This window comes from Hemiscyllium ocellatum, chromosome 7 (genome assembly GCF_020745735.1).
Source record: "Hemiscyllium ocellatum isolate sHemOce1 chromosome 7, sHemOce1.pat.X.cur, whole genome shotgun sequence".
In the NCBI taxonomy this organism is placed as follows: domain Eukaryota; kingdom Metazoa; phylum Chordata; class Chondrichthyes; order Orectolobiformes; family Hemiscylliidae; genus Hemiscyllium; species Hemiscyllium ocellatum.
The window spans coordinates 36112532-36134831 of NC_083407.1; the positions used below are offsets into that span (position 1 = coordinate 36112532).

General features: G+C 41.2%; 1 protein-coding gene across 3 annotated transcripts in view; it reads left to right on the plus strand.

The window, feature by feature from the left end:
• LOC132817050 (von Willebrand factor D and EGF domain-containing protein-like) overlaps positions 1 to 22300 on the plus strand; it is a 273802-nt gene that overhangs the window by 122119 nt on the left and 129383 nt on the right. For all 3 annotated transcript variants that reach the window (XM_060827117.1, XM_060827118.1, XM_060827119.1), the window contains 3 exons: positions 7598 to 7871; positions 10106 to 10320; positions 19579 to 20513. In XM_060827117.1, coding sequence (XP_060683100.1) covers positions 7598 to 7871; positions 10106 to 10320; positions 19579 to 20513 — 1424 coding nt within the window. The remainder of the gene's footprint in view (positions 1 to 7597; positions 7872 to 10105; positions 10321 to 19578; positions 20514 to 22300) is intronic.

Consider the following 22300-nt stretch of genomic DNA (forward strand, 5'->3'; position numbering starts at 1 on the left):
GCAAGTCCTTAAGTAAAAATAATGTATGTGTTGCTGAATGTTGTGGTCTATCACCCTTGGTGAAAAGCACGTGCAGGTGCAAATTCAGCATAAATGGTGGGCCGGTGAGTGAGCATACGGAAGGTGGTATCATATACTTTTGCTGAGCACAGGAAATCATTGAGCTTCTTTCTGCACCAATGGATGGTCCTTTTCAGAGTTGAGACAGCACTGAGCCATTCTAATATTGCTGCCCAAGCGGGCTACGTCTGGGGGAATGATTACTTATTGCAGTCTATCACTCATTCACCACTCCAAATCTTTCTTCATGAAGTGAGGCTAAAGCTTAGTTTCTTTCATTGCCATCTGGACAGAGTTCAGAGGCAAGCAGCAGAGTGTATCGGCAGCTGAGTTGATAGGTTGTGCGTACATATGGCTCTAGAGCCTGGACAATCTTAGTAGTGGTGAACACAGCTGTCCCATTTGCTACGTTATTTAATGAGAAACAAGTCCAACATTTCACTTGCATAAAACTTGAGGAGAGAAGCTTGTGATTGTCCAAGGTAACTGAACCAAGGCATGGCAGAAACCATGTGGTTAAACTTATCGGCCACCATTTTATAACTTCAATTGGGAAAATTGCAGCCTTTGTTATTTTATCTAAGATCAATTTGTGAATCTTTAGCCTGATGTATACAATTGCTCATACTTTGAAATTTAGACAATAGACAATAGGTGCAGGAGTAGGCCATTCAGCCCTTCAGCACTGCCATTCAATATGATCATGGCTGATCATTCCTAATCAGTATCCGCTTCCTGCCTTATCTCCATAACCCTTGATTCCACTATCTTTGAGAGCTCTATCCAACTCTTTCTTAAATGAATCCAGAGACTGGGCCTCCACTGCCCTCTGGGGCAGAGCATTCCACACAGCCACCACTCTCTGGGTGAAGAAGTTTCTCCTCAGCTCTGTCCTAAATGGTCTACCCTGTATTTTTAAGCTGTGTCCTCTGGTTCGGCACTCACCCATCAGCGGAAACATGTTTCCTGCTGCCAGAGTGTCCAATCCTTTCATAATCTTATATGTCTCAATCAGATCCCCTCTCAGTCTTCTAAACTCAAGGGTATACAAGCCCAGTCACTTCAGTCTTTCTATGTAAGGTAATCCCTCCATTCCAGGAATTGACCTCGTGAACCTATGCTGCACTCCCCCAATAGCCAGAATGTCTTTCCTCAAATGTGGAGACCAGAACTGTACACAGTACGCCAGGTGTGATCTCACCAGGGCCCTGTACAGCTGCAGAAGCACCTCTTTGCTTCTATACTCAATTCCTCTTGTTATGAAGGCCAGCATGCTATTAGCCTTCTTCACTACCTGCTGTACTTACATGCTTGCCTTCACTGACTGGTGTACAAGAACACCCAGATCTCTCTGTACAGCCCCTTTACCTAACTTGACTCCATTTAGGTAGTAATCTGCCTTCCTGTTCTTGCCACCAAAGTGGATAACCATACATTTATCCACATTAAACTGCATCTGCCATGCATCTGCCCACTCACCTAACTTGTCCAGGTCACCCTGTAATCTCCTAACATCCTCATCACATTTCACCCTGCCACCCAGCTTTGTATCATCAGCAAATTTGCTAATGTTATTGCTGATACCATCTTCTATATCATTAACATATATTGTAAAAAGCTGTGGTCCCAGCACGGATCCCTGCGGTACCCCACTGGTCACTGCCTGCCATTCCGAAATGGAACCGTTTATCACTACCCTTTGTTTCCTATCTGCTAACCAATTTTCAATCCAATCTAGTACTTTGCCCCCAATGCCATGCGCCCTAAGTTTACTCACTAACCTCCTGTGTGGGACTTTATCAAAAGCTTTCTGAAAGTCCAGGTACACTACCTCTACTGGATCTCCCTCATCCATCTTCAGAGTTACATCCTCAAAAAATTCAAGAAGATTAGTCAAGCATGATTTCCCCTTCATAAATCCATGCTGACTCTGTCCTATCCTGTTACTACTATCCACATGTGCCATAATTTCATCCTTTATAATAGACTCCAGCATCTTTCCGACCACTGAGGTCAGACTAACTGGTCTATAATTTCCTACTTTCTCTCTCCCACCTTTCTTAAAAAGTGGTATTAGCCACCCTCCAATCCTCAGGAACCAACCCCGAATCTATCGAACTCTGGAAAATAATCACCAACGCATCCATGATTTCCCGAGCCACCTCCTTCAGTACCCTGGGATGTAGACTATCAGGCCCCGGAGACTTATCAACCTTCAATTTGTTTGACATATTTCTTTTACTTAATATTCTTAGCTTATTCTAAGCTGCCTGTATCCAGCTTGGTACCAGGAGAGCTAATAATTTCCATATCTGCAATCTTGCATACCTTACATACCAAATTTTCCAGACCATGAAGAATTAGTTGAAAATGTGACACTATTTGGGAAGAATCAACATTTTCATGGGCATTTGTTTGGTGATGTTGAAGAGGAAGATGAGAGATAATGTGTGAGCAAACGTGTATATATATGGACTGTTTGAGATGGATTCTCCACATCAACTATGAGGTAAGACATGCAAACAGCTTGCTTGGAGAAGCCAATAGCATCTGTACTGAGTACATGATCATCCAAGTAACTCTGCTGGGCCGGCCACATGCTTAGGATGCCTGAGCTCCAAACACAAAGCAAGTGCTCTTCACCCAGCATAAGGAACACAGACAAACAAGAGGAGGATTAATGAAGCATTTTGAAGACCCCCTGAAGGCTTAGCTCAAGAAACGCAACATAAACGTCCAAGTCTCTGAGACCTTCACTCAGAAAAAACTGACTTGGAGGAAACTCCAGTATAATGGGTCACCATTCTTCGATAACAGCCACTGACAAGAAGAAGTACAGAAAAGGATTTAGAGAAATGATTTTAAGGCCTAGAAGCAATTCCACCTCAAAAATCTGAACATGTGGGGTCAGTGCTGTGGCTCTAGATCTGGCTCAGCAGCCAGTAAGGATACACAGAACACATGACCAATGACACAGAATTTCCTACATGGACAATGGTGCTTGTTAGCAAGTGATTGCCAATGCAGTATACATGCAGACTTTCAACCCTTCTATTGCTGAAGGTAAATACATAGTTTGTTCGAAACATTTATTTAGAGAATGATTAAGAAGGCGATGTTGGAGGAAAGAAGCTCTTTTTAAAAAAAGTTAATTATATTACAGTTAAAAAATTAAGCAGGTAACCCAACAGCAATTCCGATAGAATAGAAGGCATAAAAGCCATACAGTGTGGAAACAGGCCATTTGGCCCAACAATTGAAAATGTGTTGCTGGTTAAAGCACAGCAGGTCAGGCAGCATCCAAGGAATAGGAAATTCGACGTTTCGGGCATAAGCCCTTCATCAGGATGATGAAGGGCTTATGCCCGAAACGTCGAATTTCCTATTCCTTGGATGCTGCCTGACCTGCTGTGCTTTAACCAGCAACACATTTTCAACTGTGATCTCCAGCATCTGCAGACCTCATTTTTAACCATTTGGCCCAACAAGTCCACATCAACCCACCAAAGCATGACCCACTCCCCTATCCCATTACTCTACATTTAACCTGAATTATTGCACCTAATCTACACATCCCAACACTATGGGCAATTTAGCATGGCCAATTCGCCTAACCTGCACATCTTTAGATTGTGGGAGGAAACCCACGCAGGCACTGGGAGAATTGCAAACTCCACACACTCCAAACTCAGGTCCCTGGCACTGTGAGGCAGCTGTGCTAACCACTGAGTCACCATGCTGTTCCTAATGAGAAATCTGGAGCATTAGGTATTACACATTCAGGGAAAAGTTCTGGAACTTAGTGGAATTCAGGAAAATTTGGGAAGGAAGAATTGGTGTTACATTGGCTGTATACCCATTTATATGATTGGTACACAGTTTTTTTTTCTTTTGAAGAGTCGTAAAGATTAATATGGTAGCGACATGTCTGCCATTGTTAAATCGCGATTATCAGAGAGAGAACTGCTGGTGTAGAGATTCAATTGGGAACACAATGAAGAAGCAGGCATAGGTACTCAAAGCTAGGCTTTATGTGTGTTGCCTAGAAACCGCAAGAAATGGATCTATAAAGTTGTCAGAGAATTTTATGACATCTTTGAGCAGAATTTACACAACACAGGATGGAGAAAGTGAGGACTGCAGATGCTGGAGATCAGAGCTGAAAATGTGTTGCTGGAAAAGCTCAGCAAGTCGGGCAGCATCCAAAGAGCAACGGAATCAACGTTTCGGGCATGAGCCCTTCTTCAGGATGGATAAAACTGGGTGGAATGTCAGATCTGCTAACAGTCTGCAGGACATAGTTCCTCCTTATTCCTCTCCCATCCCTACCAGTGTCAAACTGTTCCTATTAAAAGTGATGTGCAGCAACTGGGATTTCCCAGGAAAACAGTTCCTGCATACATGGTGTAGTGAATTGGTTCACTTTGAATTATAAAAGCAACTAAATTCAGAGTTGCGCTGATGGGAGAGAGAAATAGATACTCTTACATAAGGGGCAATAGTCTGAAAAGGTTAATGCTGAGGAATGGGACCTACTACGTGAGGATAAATGCACAATGGTGAGAGATGTTCAAAAAGAAATTAGGAAAAGTACAGGCTCAACATGTTCTCTTTAAGGTGAGATGTAGGACCAACATGCTTAGAGAACCCTGGATTCTAGGAATATTCAGGACTAGTTAAAAGGAAAAGAGAGTTATAACAGGTACAAAGGGAACAATCTTCTGATAAAGGGCTTTTTGCCCTTAACATCGATTTTTATGCTCCTTGGATGCTGCCTGAGCTGCTGTGCTTTTCTAGCACCACTCTAATCTTGACTCTGTTTTCCAGCATCTGCAGTCCTCACTTTTGCCACAATTCATGGAGACCCCAGTGGAGTATAGCAAGTGTAGGGAGGTGGGCATAAAGCAATAAGGAGAGCAAAAAGGGTGAAATGTTAGACTATTATAAGATATGTAATAGACCCTTTGGAAATATATAATTGGATAAGTAGGATCAACATGGCTTCAAGGAAGGGAATCCTGCTTCTACAACTTTGTGGAGTTAGCAAGCAGAACAAATTTTTTAAAAGCTAGTAGTTGTAATATATTTACATTACTAAACAGCATTTGATACATTACCACAAATAAGGCTACTTATAAGAGCCCATAAGAATGCTGAATAGCAGCATAGATAAATGATTGTCTAACTAATAGAAGACAGAGAGTTGGGAATAGTAATTTTTGAAACAGCAACTTGTAACTAGTGGTGTGCCACAGGAATCAGTGCTGTGACCACAATTGTTTACAAAATCATTCAAAGGGAAGTGAATGTACTAACATCACTGACATGAAAATAGATGTGAAGGCAGTTGGTGAGGATGACGTAAAGAGTGTGCAGACGGACATAGATTGTGAGGATAAAAATATGCCATGTTTCAATATCATGTGGGAAAATGGTAGGTAATGCACTTTGACAGAGGTTTATAAGAGATGCATATTATCTAATTGGAAAGAGATAGAAGAAAGCTGCAGCACAGAAATTTGAGGACCAAATTGCAAAAGGCTAGCATCCAAGTTCAGCAGGTAATAGGAAATGCAAATGGGCAGTTGGCCATTATTTCAAGGGAATGGATTCTACAAACATGAATAGGCCACTTGTCCTTTTGATTCTGGATTAGTGGTGCTGGAAGAGCACAGCAATTCAGGCAGCATCCCACGAGCAGCGAAATCGACGTTTCGGGCAAAAGCCCTTTTTACCACTTGTCCTTTTGAGCCTGCTTCGCCATTCATTGAGATCACAACTGTTCTGGTTTTAACTTCAATGCTACATTCTTATAGCTCCACCCCTGGTAATCAAGATTCTATTAAACTCTGCCTTGGAAGTATTGAAATATTCTGCTCTTTTGATGAAGTGAATTCCAAACTCTTACAATTTCCTGAGAGAAAAAAGATTTCCCATCTGAATTTTAAACTGTTATCCCTAGTTCTAGATTATTTCACAAGAAGAAACATGCTTTAAATATCCATCAAGTCCCCTCAGGATCATATTTTTTAATTAAGTCATCTTGAACTCCTCTAATCCCAGGGGATACAGGCCCAGCCAGTTTAGCTTTTCTTCATAAGGCTCATTCTAGGTATCAGTCCAGTAAACCTTGTCTGAACTGCTTCCAAAGCATTAACATCCTTCTGTAACTATGGTAATCAGTACTAGCAAGTTTTGAGAAGATTTGTATAGGTTGAGGTTCTGGATGTAGGTTTGCTCGCTGAGCTGGAAAGTTTGTTTTCAGACATTTCGTCACCATACTAGGTAACATCATCAGTGAGTCTCTATGTGAAGCTTCACCCTGAGGCTAACTGAAGATGTTACCTAGTATGGTGATGAAACACCTGAAAACGAACCTTCCAGCTCAGTGAGCAAACCTACATCCAGGTAATCAGTACTGTATAAAAAATGGAAACTTTGCTAAGACTATATAAGGCACTCTTCAGACTACACCTGGAATAGTTTTGTTCCCCTCATCCAAAGAAAGAAATATTGCCATTGGACTGTCCAGAGAAGGATCACTGGGTATGGGTGAATTTTCTTATGACGAGAAGTTGAGTAGGTTGGGCTTGTATCCATTGGAGTTCAGAAGATTGAGAGTAAACTTTACTGAAATATTGATAGAATATGAAAAGTTAAAGGTGCTGGACAGGGTATGTACAGAGAGTGTGTTTGCTCTGTGTGAGTGTCTAGAACCAGAGGCCATCCATTTAAGATAGAGATGGGAGGAGTTCCTTTTCTCAGGTTAATAAATCTTTGGAATATTTGGTGACAATGGGCTGTAGAGGCTAGATTGTTAATAATTTGTGAGGTGAGAGAAACAGATTTTTTTATATATCAGTAAGGGACCCAAGGGTTATTGGGAAAAGACAAGAAAGTGAAGTTGAAGTCTGTCAGATCAGCCATGATTTCATAGAATGGTGGAGCAGACTCGATGGGCTGAATGACCTACTTCTCCTCCTGGGTCTTAAGGTCTAACTTTGCTTGAAATTCTCCTTTTCAATCCTATACTGAAAATGTGTTGCTGGTTAAAGCACAGCAGGTTAGGCAGCATCCTAGGAACAGGAAATTCGACGTTTCGGGCATAAGCCCTTCAATCCTATAACCAGTATCCACCTGTATTTTTTTGTATCCAGGTAGAAATGCAGGCTGGATATTCTTTTGCTTAACTGTCCTTTATTGCAGGGTAAATGGACAATATAAAGTAAAACTATTTGCAACCAAATAGTGTCAACAAAACTGACAGTATGGAGTCTCTGATTCTGTCCTCTGTTAGCGCACCATTGTATCCGAGTGGTACTATCTTCTGGTAAAACAGCCCTGACAGCTGTTTAAACTTGACTTGCTGTAAGGCAGACTTCAGGACAGGTCATGTGACCTTTTGATTTGACTTCACATTAAAGACGCATCCCCAAAGAAAGCAATTCTGCAGGTTGTAAGATTGTTAAGATTCTATTAAGTTGTATTAATTCAGGGAGGCATCCATGGGGTTAATGCATTTGTCATTTTATTGCAGACGCTATGACAACCATAAAACTGGGACTTTTATTTTGTACAAAAGCCTTTTGCGAGAATTTGAAGTTCATGTGCGTCAGTGGGATTGTGGCAGCCGCCACTATGCTGTATCGTGTAACTGTGGAGTGGTTGCCAGGGAGGGTGATGATATCATTGCATTTGATATGTGCAATGGGCACTTTCAAGAGACCAGGCCTCATTTGTCAGTGAAAAGCAGTGGACCAGAGCCACATCACGTCAAAATAATGGAGGCACACCAAGGAAAGAAGATCACTGTGCGTATTTCAGTTCTTACTTGTGACTTAGTTGTTCATCCTCAATCCTTTATTGATTAGCCATAAGCAAAACTGTAGCACCCTCGAACCTGCCTCCCCATTCTGTAAGATCAAAACTTGGATCAGTTTGTATTTTGAATTCCACACTCCCATCTACCCCCAATAATCTTTGATTTTGACTACTAAACTATATCTAATACCTTAAAAATATTTAATGACCCTACCTCCCCCATCAGGCAGAAAGTTGCAAATTCACACAAACTTCAGAGAAAAACATTTTGTGCACTCAACCTTTCTGTTCATTTGCAACCTCCTTTACATTTTTCAAAACATACTTTCCACTATCTTGGTTATCAGCAAATTTAGCTCATCTATATGTTCATCGGAAATAGGAACAGGAATAGACCATTCAGCCCCTCAAGCCTCTTCCACATTCAATAGGTTCATGATGAATCTGACATTCTTCACATCTGCTTGCCTGCTTATTTTCCCATAACACTTGATTCTCCTACTTGTCACGTATCTTTTTATCTCAGCCATAAATATGTGCAAGGACCCACAGCTCTCTGTGGCAAGGATTTCCAAAATATCTCAACCCTCTGAGAGAAGAAGTTCCTCCTTATCTCGGTCTTAATTTTGCACCCCTTTATTCTGAGACTAAACCCTATGGCTCTAGACTCTCCCATGAGGGGAAACATCACCTCAGCATTTGCCCTGTCAAACCCCTTAAAAATCCTATGTTTCAATGAGATCACCTCTCGTTCTTCTAAACTTCAGTGAGTAGAATCTCAACCTGAAGGCAATCCTCCTTACCAGGGATCGTCTTGGTAAACTGCCTCCAATGAAATGATGTATTTATTTAAATAAGGGGCCCAAAACTGCTCAGAGTACTCCAGATGTGGCCTCACCAACATCTTGGACATTTGCAGTAAGACTTCCATACTGTTATACTCCACACCGCTCGAAATAAGGGCCAACACTCCATTAGTCTTCCTGATTACTGCTGAACCTGTGCGCTAGCTTTTTGTTTTTCTTGCACAAGTTGTCCCAAGTCCCTTTGAGTTGCAACTTTTTGCAGTTTTTCTCCATTTAAATAATACCCTGTTCTGTCATATATAAACTATCACACTTTGAACAACCGGTAATGTCTATTAAGATTATATCCCATCAAATCCATGTGATCAGTGGCGTATTTTGTCCTGTTCTTTGTGTCTTTAATTCTAGATTGTAACAAAATAAGCATAATTAATAGCACTTGTAATGTAAAGTTCATATTTGCCTCTTAGCTTACACAATTATCTCCTTATTGGGCTTTTATGCCACTTTTTAAAATTGCAACCTAATTTAGTGTACTAGGTATCACCATAACATGAAATCATAAGATTAAATTGATAAAGTAAAAGTGATTTGCTGATGCCCTGTACAAAGAAGAGTTAAAAAAATTGTCTATTTTGACCCTGTGCTGATCAACATTAAACTGAATGGAGGTCTGAAGTTACATCTCATAATAACAAGCATATAAAAATTGTTTACGGAGTGCATAAAAAGACATTAAAGTATCTGTGTAGAATGCAGTTTGAAAACTCATTTGCACTTCAAATGTTAGGTCACAAATCCTTACAGTGAACTTTAAAAATAACAGGAATACAACTTCAAATTTAGTTAAATTTAAATTTGGCCAACAATTTCTAACTTCTGTCAAGGTTTCACATAGTGTTTTCTGCTAGATAATGTATTGAAGAATATTAATTAATTCAGAGAAGTCAGCATTTAGATATGATTGAGTATTAATAGCAAGTCTGTTTTACTATATATTTAAGGCCTATATATCCTATTCTTTCTTGTTTATTTTTCAAATGGAATACCACCCTATGGATAGCCATGTACTAGATGTTCTTAGCCCTCAATACCATGTAATACTCTCCAGAAGATACTACAGTCTGCTGTAACCAGCATACTCTTCTAATATTACAAAACTCATGATTAGATACAAAGGAGGAAGAAACCAATTCTTTTACAGAACAGAACTTTCAGGGAACTTTGATAACCTTTGACAAAAATGCGATTTTATTTGTTTATTAGTAAAATGTTAATCTAGAAACTCTCAACATGTTCACATTTTCCAAATGTAATTTCCATTTTTTTAAACAGTAACTTAATAAAAATAAGCTAATGTACTTAGCGCATTAAGTCACATTTAGTTTATTTTGATTTTTGAATATCTATTTCTATAGATCATGTTCCCGTCAGGAGCATTTGTCCGTTCAGATGTAAGTGACTGGGGAATGAGCATAACAGTACGGGCCCCCAGCATTGATTTCAACAATACGAGAGGCCTCTGTGGGATCTTTGACCGAAACAGTAATAATGACTTTCATGGTGCCGATGGGAATCTGTTGTCAGGTGGATATTGGAATAACGCCCCTGATGATTTCATTGAAGAATGGAGGTATGCATTAAACCAAAATAGCATTTTTGATTGAGTAAAACTAATGCAATGTCTATTGAAAGTGAAAGTTTACATAGTGTAAAGTGATCACTTATGTGATAGATTGACTGTTAATGAATGGTTCCAACTTATCACTAGATTAGATTCCCTACAGTGTGGAAAGAGGCCATTTGGGCCAAGAAGTCCACACTGACCCTCCGAGGAATTACCCATCCAGACCCATTCCCTACCGAATGCATCTAATACTATGAGTAATTTAGTGTGACCAATTCACCTGGCATGCACATCTTTGGATAGTGGGAGGAAACCGGAGCACCTGGAGGAATCCCATGCAGACACTGGGAAAATGAGCAAAATCCACACCGACAGTTGCCCGAGGCAGGAATCAAATCCGGGTCCCTGGCACTGTGCAGCAGCTGTGCTTCCCACTGAGCTACCGTGCTGCCCCAATAATCAATCATCAAGAAAGAATAATTTGTGGTTACATGCTGCCTGTTCCAGACACATTTTTCGTTTTGAAAAATTTCAGTTAAATACTAACCCTAATTTTAATACGTTTACATTTTTCCACACAGAACATAATGTCTTAAGAATGAGCAGCAGGAGGAAGCCATTCCTGTTTCTCCACTTTTCAAATAGAACCACAGTTGAACTTTTATATCAATGCAGCCTTCCCACCACAGGATTCTGAAATCCAATTTAGCATCAATTATAAGTCTCAAGATCTGACCAAATACAAAGCTACTCCAGCTATGAGTGTGGTCGACAAGACATGTAAATTTGTTAAGTTATCAAAACAAGCACTATGCGAATGACACTTAACAAGGCAGTGGCATCAGCCACTTCACAATAGTCCTCAGATGGCTAGGTGCTGTCTCTTCCAAAATTATTCAGCATTCTGCTTTCTACACACTGTACCACTGAAAATTAGGCCTTATTAGCCCTTTCCAAATCACACCCACAGTATGACTAGAGGTATCCCTGAATTCTGGCCCAGACGCTGCATGATTACACCTGTATTGATTGCATGAGCAGTGCATAGTGTGTGCTTACCTCCTGGTAACAATTCATCCTAGGATAGGAAACACGATGAGTTATTTGTCTCAGATTTTGCTGATTAGTGTAAATTCCTAATTAAATCAGGCACAAGTTACTGTGTCTGTGCATTGTTGATGAGATGAGTTGCTTTTAAAAGACTCTTTGCTTTTTGGAGGCCTCATGCTGGGTGAGGTGGCTGTTGTGTTTGGAATGGCTACTTTATCTTTTAAGAAGTGATTGCAGTTATTTGTAACTTTAAACAATGCAATATCAAAATACTGCAGAGGATTATACAGTGGATAATACTTTAAAAATTTGCTACAAAGTGTATAAGTAACATAAGTGGATAGTAGTTAACCAGTGGTGATAGGTAAAATACAAGTTCACTTGGTACAGGCATAAGTGAGAAAAGTCATAACAGATTGCATATCAATCGCTCATTATGAGAAATTGCATTTATACAAAAGGGACATTAGAGAATTGATTCTGGATCAAAATAAACTGGTAACTCCTGTTCCTCATTTCCATATATCTTAATCCTCTGACTTTTCGTTAATTTACGAACATTTCTTCATCTGATCAACATCTGAGCCGTTCTGCAGGGCAGAGGATTCTAAGGTCCACAACCACTTAAATGAAGAATTGTCTCCCCATCTCATTACTGCGTGACTAACTCAGAGATTGTGACATTTAGTTTGAAATGCCGAAGCCAATGAAAATATCTTTACAGTCTGTTCCAAAAAGTCCTCAAATTAATTTTGAGTTTAAATAAAACCATTTCTCATTCTTCCAAACTCTATTGTATGCAGTATATGTCTAGTCTACTCAATCTCTCCTCAAGGGACAATCCACTGACTCCAGACATCATAGAGTCATAGAGATGTAAAACATGGAAACAGACCCTTCGACCAGGTATTCCACTTCGGTCCAACTCGTCCATGCTGAACAGATATCCCAACCTAATCTAGTCCCATCTACCAGCACTTAGTCCATATCACTCCAAGCCCTTCCTATTCATATACCCATCCAGATGCCTTTTAAATATTGTAATTGTACCAGCCTCCACCATTTCTACTGCCATCTCATTCCATACACGCAGCTATGTGTGAAAAAGTTGCCCCTTAGATCCCTCTTATATATTTCCCCTAAACCTATGCCCTCTAGGCACCCCCACCTGAGGGAAAAGACTTTGACTATTTATCTTATCCATGCCCCTCATGATTTTATAAATCTCTATAAGGTCACCCCTCAAACTTCGACTCTCCAGGAAAACAGCCCCAGTCTATTCAGTGTCTCCCTATAGCTCAATTCCTCCAACCCTGGTAACATTCTTGTAAATCTTTTCTGAATCCTTTCAAGTTGCACAACATCATTCCAATAGGAAGGAGACCGGAATTGCATGCAATATTCAAAAAGTAGCCTAACCAACATCGTGTACAGCTGCAACATGACCTCCCAACTCCTGTACTCAATACAAAGACAACAAAGAACAAAAAAAAATTACAGCCCAGGAACAGGCCCTTCGGCCCACCAAGAGCAGTAAAATCGATGTTTCGGGCAAAAGACCTTCATCAGGAATACAAGCAGAGTGCCTGAAGGGTTGAGAGGTAAATGAGAGGAGGGTGGGAGTGTGGAGAAAGTAGTATAAAGTACAATTGTTAATTGGCGGCAGGGCGGATGAAGGTGATAGGTCAGGGAGGAGGGTGGAGTAGTGGATAGGTGGAAAAGAAGATAGGCAGGTAGGACAAGTCATGGGGACAGTGCTGAGCTGGAAGTTTGGAACTAGGGTGAGGTGGGGGAAGGGGAAATGAGGTAACTGTTGAAGTCCACATTGATGCCCTGGGGTTGAAGTGTTCCGAGGTGGAAGATGAGGCGTTCTTCCTCCAGGCGTCTGGTGGTGAGGGAGCGGCGGTGAAGGAGGCCCAGGACCTCCATGTCCTCGACAGATTGGGAGGGGGAGTTGAAATGTTGGACCACAGGGTGGTGTGGTTGACTGGTGCAGGTGTCCCAGGGATGTTCCCTAAAAGCGCTCTGCAAAGAGGCATCCAGTCTCCCCAATGTAGAGGAGACCGCATTGGGAGCAATGGATACAATAAATGATATTGGTGGAAGTGCAGGTAAAACTTTGATGGAAGTGGAAGGCTCCTTTAGGGCCTTGGATGGAGGTGAGGGAGGAGGTGTAGGCGCAGGATTTGCAATTCCTGCAGTGGCATGGGAAGTTGCCAGGATGGGATGGTGGGTTATAGGGGGGCTTGAACCTGACCAGGTAGTCACGGAGGGAACGTTCTTTGCAGAAGGTGGAAAGGGGTGGGGAGGGATGCTGCCTGAACTGTGCTTTTCCAGCACCACTCTAATCTAAACTCTGGTTTCCAGCGTCTGCAGTCATTATTTTTACCTTCGGCCCTGGGAAATAACTTGTCTCTATCCACCCTGTCTATACCCTTCACGAATGTGTAAACCTCAATCAGGTTCCCCCTCAATCTCCTTTTTTCTAATGAAAATAAACCTAACCTACACAACCTCTCTTCATAGCTAGCACCTTCCATACCAGGCAACATCCTCGTAAACCTTCTCTGCACCCTCTCCAAAGCGTCCACATTCTTTTGGTAATGTGGCAACCAGGACTGTACACACTATTCTACATGCAGCCAAACCAATGTCTTGTACAATTTTAATATGACTTGCCAGCTCTTATACTCAATACCCTGTCCAATGAAGGCAAGCATACTATATGCCTTCCTGACCACTCTATCCACCTGCGCAGCAACCTTCAGGGTACAATGGACCAGCATTCCCAGATCTCTCTGCTCATCAACTTTTCCCAAGGCTCTTCCATTCATTGTATAATTCGCTCTAGAATTAGACTTGCCTAAATGCATCACCTCACATTTGTCTGGATTGAAATCCATCTGCCACTTTTCCGCCCAACTCTCCAATCTGTCTATATTCTCCTGTGTTTTTTGACAGTCCTTTATGCTTTCTGCTACTTCACCAATCTTCATGTCATCTGCAAACTTGCTGATCATATCAACAGTGCCCTCCTCCAGATCATTTATGTATATCACAAACAACAGTGGCGCCAACACTGACCCCTGTGGAACACCACTGGTCACCTTTCTCCATTTTGAGAAACTCCCTTCAACTACTACTCTCTGTCTTCTGTTGCTCAACCAGTTCTTTATCCACCCAGCTCGAACACCCTGCATACCACGTGACTTCACCTTCTCCATTAGTCTACCATGGGGAACCTTATCAAATGCCTTCCTAAAGTCCATGTATGTGACATCAACAACCCTTCCTCCATCTATTAATTTGGTCACTTCCTCAAGGAACTCTTAAGTTGGTAAGGCACAATCTCCCCTGCACAAAACCATGTTGCTTAACACTGATATGCCTATTCTTTTCTAAATATAAATAGATCCTATCCCTCAGTACCCTCTCCAGCAAATTTCCCACAACCGATGTCAGGCTCATTGGTCTGTAGTCACCCAGAATATCCCTACCACCCTTCTTGTACAGGGGGACAAGATGAGCAACCCTCCAGTCCTCCGGCACCTCACCTGTATTTAAGGATGCCACAAAGATATCTGTCAGAGCCCCAGCTATTTCCTTTCTCACCTCCCTCAGCAACCTGGGATAGATCCCATCTGGTCATGGGGATTTGTCTACCTTTATAACCTCTAGCCTACCCAACACATCTTCCCTACTTATGTCAACGTGATCCAGACTAATCAAACTTCTATCTCTAATCTCACGATTCATCATGTTCCTTTCCTCAGTGAACACTGATGCAAAGTAATCATTCAGAACCTCACTCATTTTCTCAGGTTCAATACATAGCCTTCCTTCAGTGGACCATATCCTTTAGTGGACCAATCCTTTGTCTAGTTACCTGCTTGCTTCTTATATAAGAATAAAATGCTGTGGAATTCTCCTTAATTCTGCTTGCTAAAGCTATTTCATGACCCCTTTTAGCCCACTTGATTCCTCGTTTAAGACTTGTCCTACTCTTCCAATATTCCGCCAGTGCTTGTTCTATTCTTAGCTGCCTAGACCTTATGTGTGCTTCCCTTTTCCTCTTGGCTAGTCGTACAATTTATCCTGTCATCCACGATTCATGAATCTTGCCCTTCCTATCCTTTTCCTTCAACGGACCATGCCTATCCTGCACTACTGTTAACCTATTTTTGAAAGCCTCCCACATATCAAATGTGGACTTCCCTTCAAATAGCTATGTCCAATCCACATTTCCCAGCTCCTGCCTAATGTTGATATAATTGGCCTTGGCCCAGTTTAGTATTCTTCCCTTAGGACCACTCTCATCTTTATCTACAAGTATTCTAAAATTTACAGAATTGTGGTCACTGTCCCCAAAGAAATCCCCTGCCGCAACTTCCAACTCCTGTCCTAGCTCGTTCCCCAGTACGTGGTCCAATATGGCCCCTTCCCTCATCGGACTGTTGACATACTGCTCTAGAAAACTCTCCTGGATGCTTCTTACAAATTCTATCTCATCCAGACCTCTGACGCTAAGTGTATCCCAGTCAATGTTGGGAAAATTAAAATCTCCCATCACCACTACCCTATTGTCTCTACATCTTTCTATAATCTGTTTACCTATTTGTTCTTCTACCTCACGCTCACTGTTGGGAAGTCTGTAATACAGCCCCAACAATGTAACTGCACCCTTCTTATTTCTCAGCTCCATCCATAATGCCTCACTACCCAAGACCTCCATAGTATCCTCCTTTAGCACAGCCGTGATATCATCCCTGACCAGCAATGCAACTCCACCCCCCTTTTACTTCTCTTCCTGTCCTATCTGAAGTGTCTATATCCTGGAACATTTAGTTGCCAATCATCATGCCCTTCCTTCAACTAAGTCTCTGTGATTGCAATAACGTCATACTCCCAGGCGCTAATCCAAGCCCTAAGTTCACCTGCCTTACACACTATACCCCTTGCATTAAAGTAGATGCATTTCAGGCCACCAGTTCTTTTGTGCTCATCTTTTCCCTGCCTACTGTTCTGTTTATTAATACTATCTTCATGATTCTTACAGTCTCCAGTCTCCACCTTGCTACCTACTTGTTTTCTCTTCTGGTTCCCAGTCCCCTGCCGCATTAGTTTAAAACTTCCCCAACAACAGTAGCAAAAACTCTCCCAAGGACATTGGTTCTGGTCTGGTTCAGGTGTAGACCGTCCATTTTGTAATAGTCCCACCTTCCCTAGAACTGGTCCCAATGTCCAACAAATCTGAATCCCTCCCTCCTGCACCATCTCTCAAGCCACGTGTTAATCCTGCTTATTTTTTTCATTTCTACGCTGGCTAGCACGTGACACTGGTAGTGATCCTGAGATCACTACTTTTTGAGGTCCTCCTCTGTAACTTCTCTCCTAGCTCCTTAAATTCTTCTTTCAGGACCCCATCTCATTTTCTACTTATATCATTGGTGCCTATATGCACCAAGACAACTGGCTGTTCACCCTCCCCTTTCAGAATGCTCTGCAGCCGATCGGTGACATCCCTGACCTGAGTACCTGGAAGGCAACATACCATCAGGGGGTCCCTTTTCGGCCACAGAATCGCCTATCTACTCCCCTCACAATAGAATGCCCTATGATTATGGCCCTATGAGTTTTTTTCCCGCCCTTCTGGACAGCAGTGCCCGTCACAGTGCTATGATCTTGACAACTGCTGCCCTCTCATGGTGAGCCATCTCCCCCAACAGTATCCAAAACGGTATAACTGTTTTGGAGGGAGATGATTGCAGGGGACACCTGCACTGCCTTCCTACTCTTTTTCTGTCGTTTGGTCACCCATTCACTGTCTCCCTCAGCAATTCTATCCTGCGGTGTGACCAGTTCACTAAACGTGCTATCCACGACCTCCTCAGCATCGCGGAATTTTCACAGTGAGTCCATCTGCAGCTCCAGAGCTGTCATACAGTCAAACAAAAGCTGCAGCTGGACACACTTCTTGCAAGTGAAACAGACAGGAACGTCAGACACGTTCCTAAGCTCCTACATCAAGCAAGAGTCACATGCCACGGGTCTGAGGTCCCCTGCCGTCGTAACCTTAGCTTTATACGAACTAACTAAAACCAAACAATATATGAAATATATGAAAAAGAAAGATAATAAAGAAATAAATACCTTACCTTAGAGTCTCTTTCTTCCGGTTAGAGGAGGCGAGGGCAGGAGGGAGATACTGCACGTGTAGTATCTCGGGTTTAGTCACTGCTAAAATATAAATTAAGCTCTTACCTTCCCAGCAGCCCTCGCTTCACCTCACCTTCTCTCCTTGCCGCTCTGTCAAAATGGAGGCCCGACTCCTGAGGTAAGTCCCTTTTTAAGCAGGAAACCTTACCCTTTCCGGCAGCCCTCGCTTCACCTCGCCTTCTCTCCTCGCTGTTCTGTCAAAATGGTCAAAATACTCTGACCAATAAAGTAAAGCATACCATCTTCACTATCCTATTTACCTGTGACTCTTCTTTCAAGGAGCTATGAATCTGCAAGGTCTCTTTGTTCAGCAACACTCCCTGGGACCTTACCATTAGGTATACTAGTCCTGCTAAGATTTGCTTTCCCAAACTGCAGCACCTCACATTTATCTGAATAAGACTCCATCTGCCACTTCTCAGCCCATTGGCCCATCTGCTCAATCTGAGTTGTAATCTGTCCAACCTTCTTTGCTGTCCACTAAACTTCCAATTTTGTGTCATCTTCAAACTTACTAGCTATACCTCTTATGCTCACATCCAAATTATTTGTATAAATGACGAAAAATAGGGGACCCAGCACCAATCCTTGTTGCACTCCATTGGTCACCGGTCTCCAGTCTGAAAAACAACCCTCCACTACCTGCTTCTGTCTTCTACCTTCAAGCCAGTTCTGTATCCAAATGGCTAGTTCTCCCTGCATTCCATGAGATGTAATCTTGCTAACCAGTGTCCAATGGGGAACCTTGTCGAACGCCTTACAGAAATCCATGTAGATTACGTCCACTGCTCTGCTCTCGTCAATCCTCTTTAGTACTTTTTCAAAAAACTCAAATCAAGTTCATGAGACATGATATCGCATGTACAAAGCAATGTTGACTATCCCTATTGAGTCCTTGCCTTTCCAAATGCATGTATACCCTGTGCCTCAGGATTCTCTCCAACAACCTGCCCAGCACCAGGCTTCCTGGCTTCTCCTTACCAACTTTCTTAAATAATGGCACCACGTTAGCCAACTCCAGTCTTCTGGCACATTACCTGTGACTATCAATGATATAAATATTTCAAAAGGAGTCCAGCAATCACTCCCCTAGCTTCCCACAGAGTTCTAGGGTACTCCCAATCAAGTCCTAGGGATTTATCCACCTTTATGGGTTTTAAGACATCCAGCACTTCATTCTCTGTAATATAGACATTTTTCAAGATGTCACCATCTATTTCCCCGCATTCTATATCTTCCATGTCCTTCTCCACAGTAAACCCTGATGCAAAATACTTATTTAGTATCTACCCCATCTCCTGCAACTCCACACAAAGGCTGTCTTGCTGATCTTTGAGGGGCTCTCTTCGCTCGTTAGTTACCCTTTTGTCCTTAATGTCTCTATAAAAACCCTTAGAATTCTCCTTAACCTTATTTCCCCTTCTGATTTCCCTCTTAAGTTTAGAAATATTCTAAAGAAGAATAATACCAGATTTAGGATATTAACTCTGTTTCTCTCTCTCCATTGCTCTCAGCGTTGCTGAGTTTCTCCAGCATGCTGTGTGTTTGTCTCAGATTGCTAGCATCCACAGTATTTAGCTTTTATTAACTGGTACTTAGATTTGTTCATGAAGATTAAATAGTCTACTGGACTGTTTGGAGTTACATAAAATTGCTTGTGCTTTTATTTAAAAATAAAATGCTGAGATCTTCTGATCACTGAATGCTAAGATCACTTTCAAACATGCAATGTCCCTTCATCTTTGTGGTTGTACAATGTTTATTGATTGCAAGAATTAAACGGATTAATGCACCTTTCTTGTTTTTACAATTAAGCAGAAAATGATTTTCGTATGTTTTGACTCGTAGTGATTTCTCACTTAATCTAAAATAACAGGAGAAATTGTGTCATTGTGATAATACAGCACATATTCTCAAGGTAAATGTTTGTATGTTGATAAGAACAGTAGTTTGAAAAGAATATTTATTAATTAACTAACTTGGCTGTGTTTGTTATAGAATACATCCAGGGGAAAGTTTGTTTGATAAGACACCACCACCCTCTGAGAGAGAAAAAAGAAAAAAATATTGCAGTTGTCAAAAGGAATACACTATGTCTCTCCATTCGTTTAATAAGCTGACCACTAGATACGGTCATTCTCATCTATCCTCTCGTTGCCAGGCATATGACAATGTAGATTTGACTTCAATGATTCCTTTTTTGGATGTTACCGCAGAATACATAAGCAATCCGGAACTGTCAGTATTCAAAAAGCGTGATGTAACCCAGTCTTCTGAAGAGTCAAAAGGACATAGAGATCTGCAAAAATACTTGGAAACACATGGTTCCAAAGGCCAACCTTTTACATCTACTGGTCAATCAGTGGGGTATTCCAGTTGGCCAGACATAACTGAGTTTGTTGAACCAAAGATTACATTACATAGAGTAAAAAGGCAAGGTTATTATGAATACCTACCAATATTCACATACCAAAGCCTGAGTCAAACTGATCTGGAAAGCTTAACTTACTTTTTCCCAGAAGACCATCTATCCAGAAACCGGCCTGGCGTGCAGCCAACATGGCCAACTCCGAGTGGACTCACGTCAGCCAAGGCTCTTGAGATTTGCCAACAAACGCTTAGCAACTCCACTATTGGTGTGGTGTGTCAAGACTTCCTTGGAAGAAAGCTTATTGAGGCTGTGGATCTCTGCATTTTAGATTTGCAACTTAAAGACGATCTTGCATGGGAGGAAGGGATGCTGGCGTTTCTTGACAATGAGTGTGAAAGAAAGCTTTTGGAAAATAGGTATAAATGGACCCACAGAACAGATGTTGAAGGAATAGTTACAGCTCTCCGATGTCCAAATCGGTGCAGTGGGAATGGGCAGTGTACAGTATGGGGCTGCCGGTGTTTTGTTGAGTACAGCTCCCATGACTGCAGCATTTCTAATGGTAAGCATAAAGCTAACTTAATTGTTGTGACTTCTTGGACAGAATTACATCTTCAAAGTACTACTTCATGTGCAAAAGTTAAAAGTTCACTGAAGATTCACTCCTCTTTGACAAACAAACCTGCTCTTTCAATTGCTTGTTTATTTTTATAAGCAATAACACAAATCTTACTGTGGTGGACAGATGTTCTAGTAGGTTTGATTGGGGGGAATAAAACAGTCTTCCAGGGCTTTAGGAGAAACAGAGCCAAATTTAGGCTGCTAAAATCCCATAGATTAGCTCTGTAGAAATGTAAAATTTTGGTTTGCTATAATGCCATATTTTGATATCTGAAAAATTACCAAACTAAGTTTACTACTTAATTCTTTTGTATGGTTTCAGGTCAGGCTGGAATTCTAACCTACATTTTAATTTCTCTTTACTTTCTACTTTGGAACATAATGTGCATTTTGTTTTCAGCTGCATCCATGCAGAGAAATGGCTGCACTTCACCATCTCTTCAGGGGGAGGAATTTGTACTTTGGATCGTCACTATGATCTAAATTTTGGTTGTGAAGAAGCAACTTAATGGGCAAAAAGCATACAATGTTTGGATTAAAATTTGACACCATACAATCCAAATTGAATCAAAGCTTAACAAAATGTTCCTGCCACGCCAGTGTTTAACTGGAGGAAGTTGCGTCTCATCAAAGACCGGATATCAGGCCGGTCTCAAAACAGAAGGATCAAAGGAGGTTGATTCTAAGACATTCCATAGAGTCTTATCAAACAAAAAACAAAATTTACATATGATATGTTACATTTAGCAAAACAATTTAGAATTTTAGGGTGTAATGGATCTTATTGTACAAATTTGTACAACAGATATTTAGTGGCACCTCTCAGTACTGTAAAATCTTTGTCTAGTATCATTGTCAGTTTGTGTTTTAAAATAAATATCTCCGTTTAATAGCTTTTACTGAATGATCTTGTAGCAGGGATGGTTTCAGATGATTTCAGTTTCACTGAGACAAAGCTATAATCTGTTACAATGAGGAAAGCGTATACTAACACAAACAGTGGAAGTGATTATGAGGTCTGCTTTCACACAGTAAAACATTTACTCTCTCTTTGGATAGAACAGATGTTGTCATATTATATATTTGTATTATACCTGAGATTAGTTGATACCTGGGCAGCAATTCCCATTGAGGACTTCAAATGCATTCAGCTACACTAAACTAATTCTGACTTTTCTAAAGCTGGCAGCTGGTGTTGGTTAAGTGGCTTTTAAGAAATGTTAATGTGAAGCTTAAATGCATCAGAAACCTGGCTCCTTCCCAAACGATTCAAATTGATTCGCTTTGAGTAACTTGCAATTGGGAAAACTCATATTTTCACCTTGGTTTTTATTTGAAATGTTCTGACTGGAGATCAAAGACAGGATAGGTTGGGATTTGGGTAATGGCATTTTGTTTTTAATTAAATTTTTTGTTGATGTTGCTGGCAAGGAGAACATCTGTTGCTCATTCCTAATTGCCCTTCAGCTGAGTGGCTTGCTATGGCAATTTCAGAGAGCTGTTGAGACTCAACCACATTGCTATAGGTTTGGAGTCATATGTAGGCCAGACCAAGTAAGGATGACAAATTTCCTTCCCTGAAGAACATTAGTGAATAAGTTTTCATAAGATTCGATAGTTTTATGGCTGCCATTACTGAGACAGTTTTATATTCCATTGTTGTTAATTGAGTATAAGTCTTGCCACTGTATTCCCAGAGCTTTATTCTTTGCCTATGATTCTGTGTGC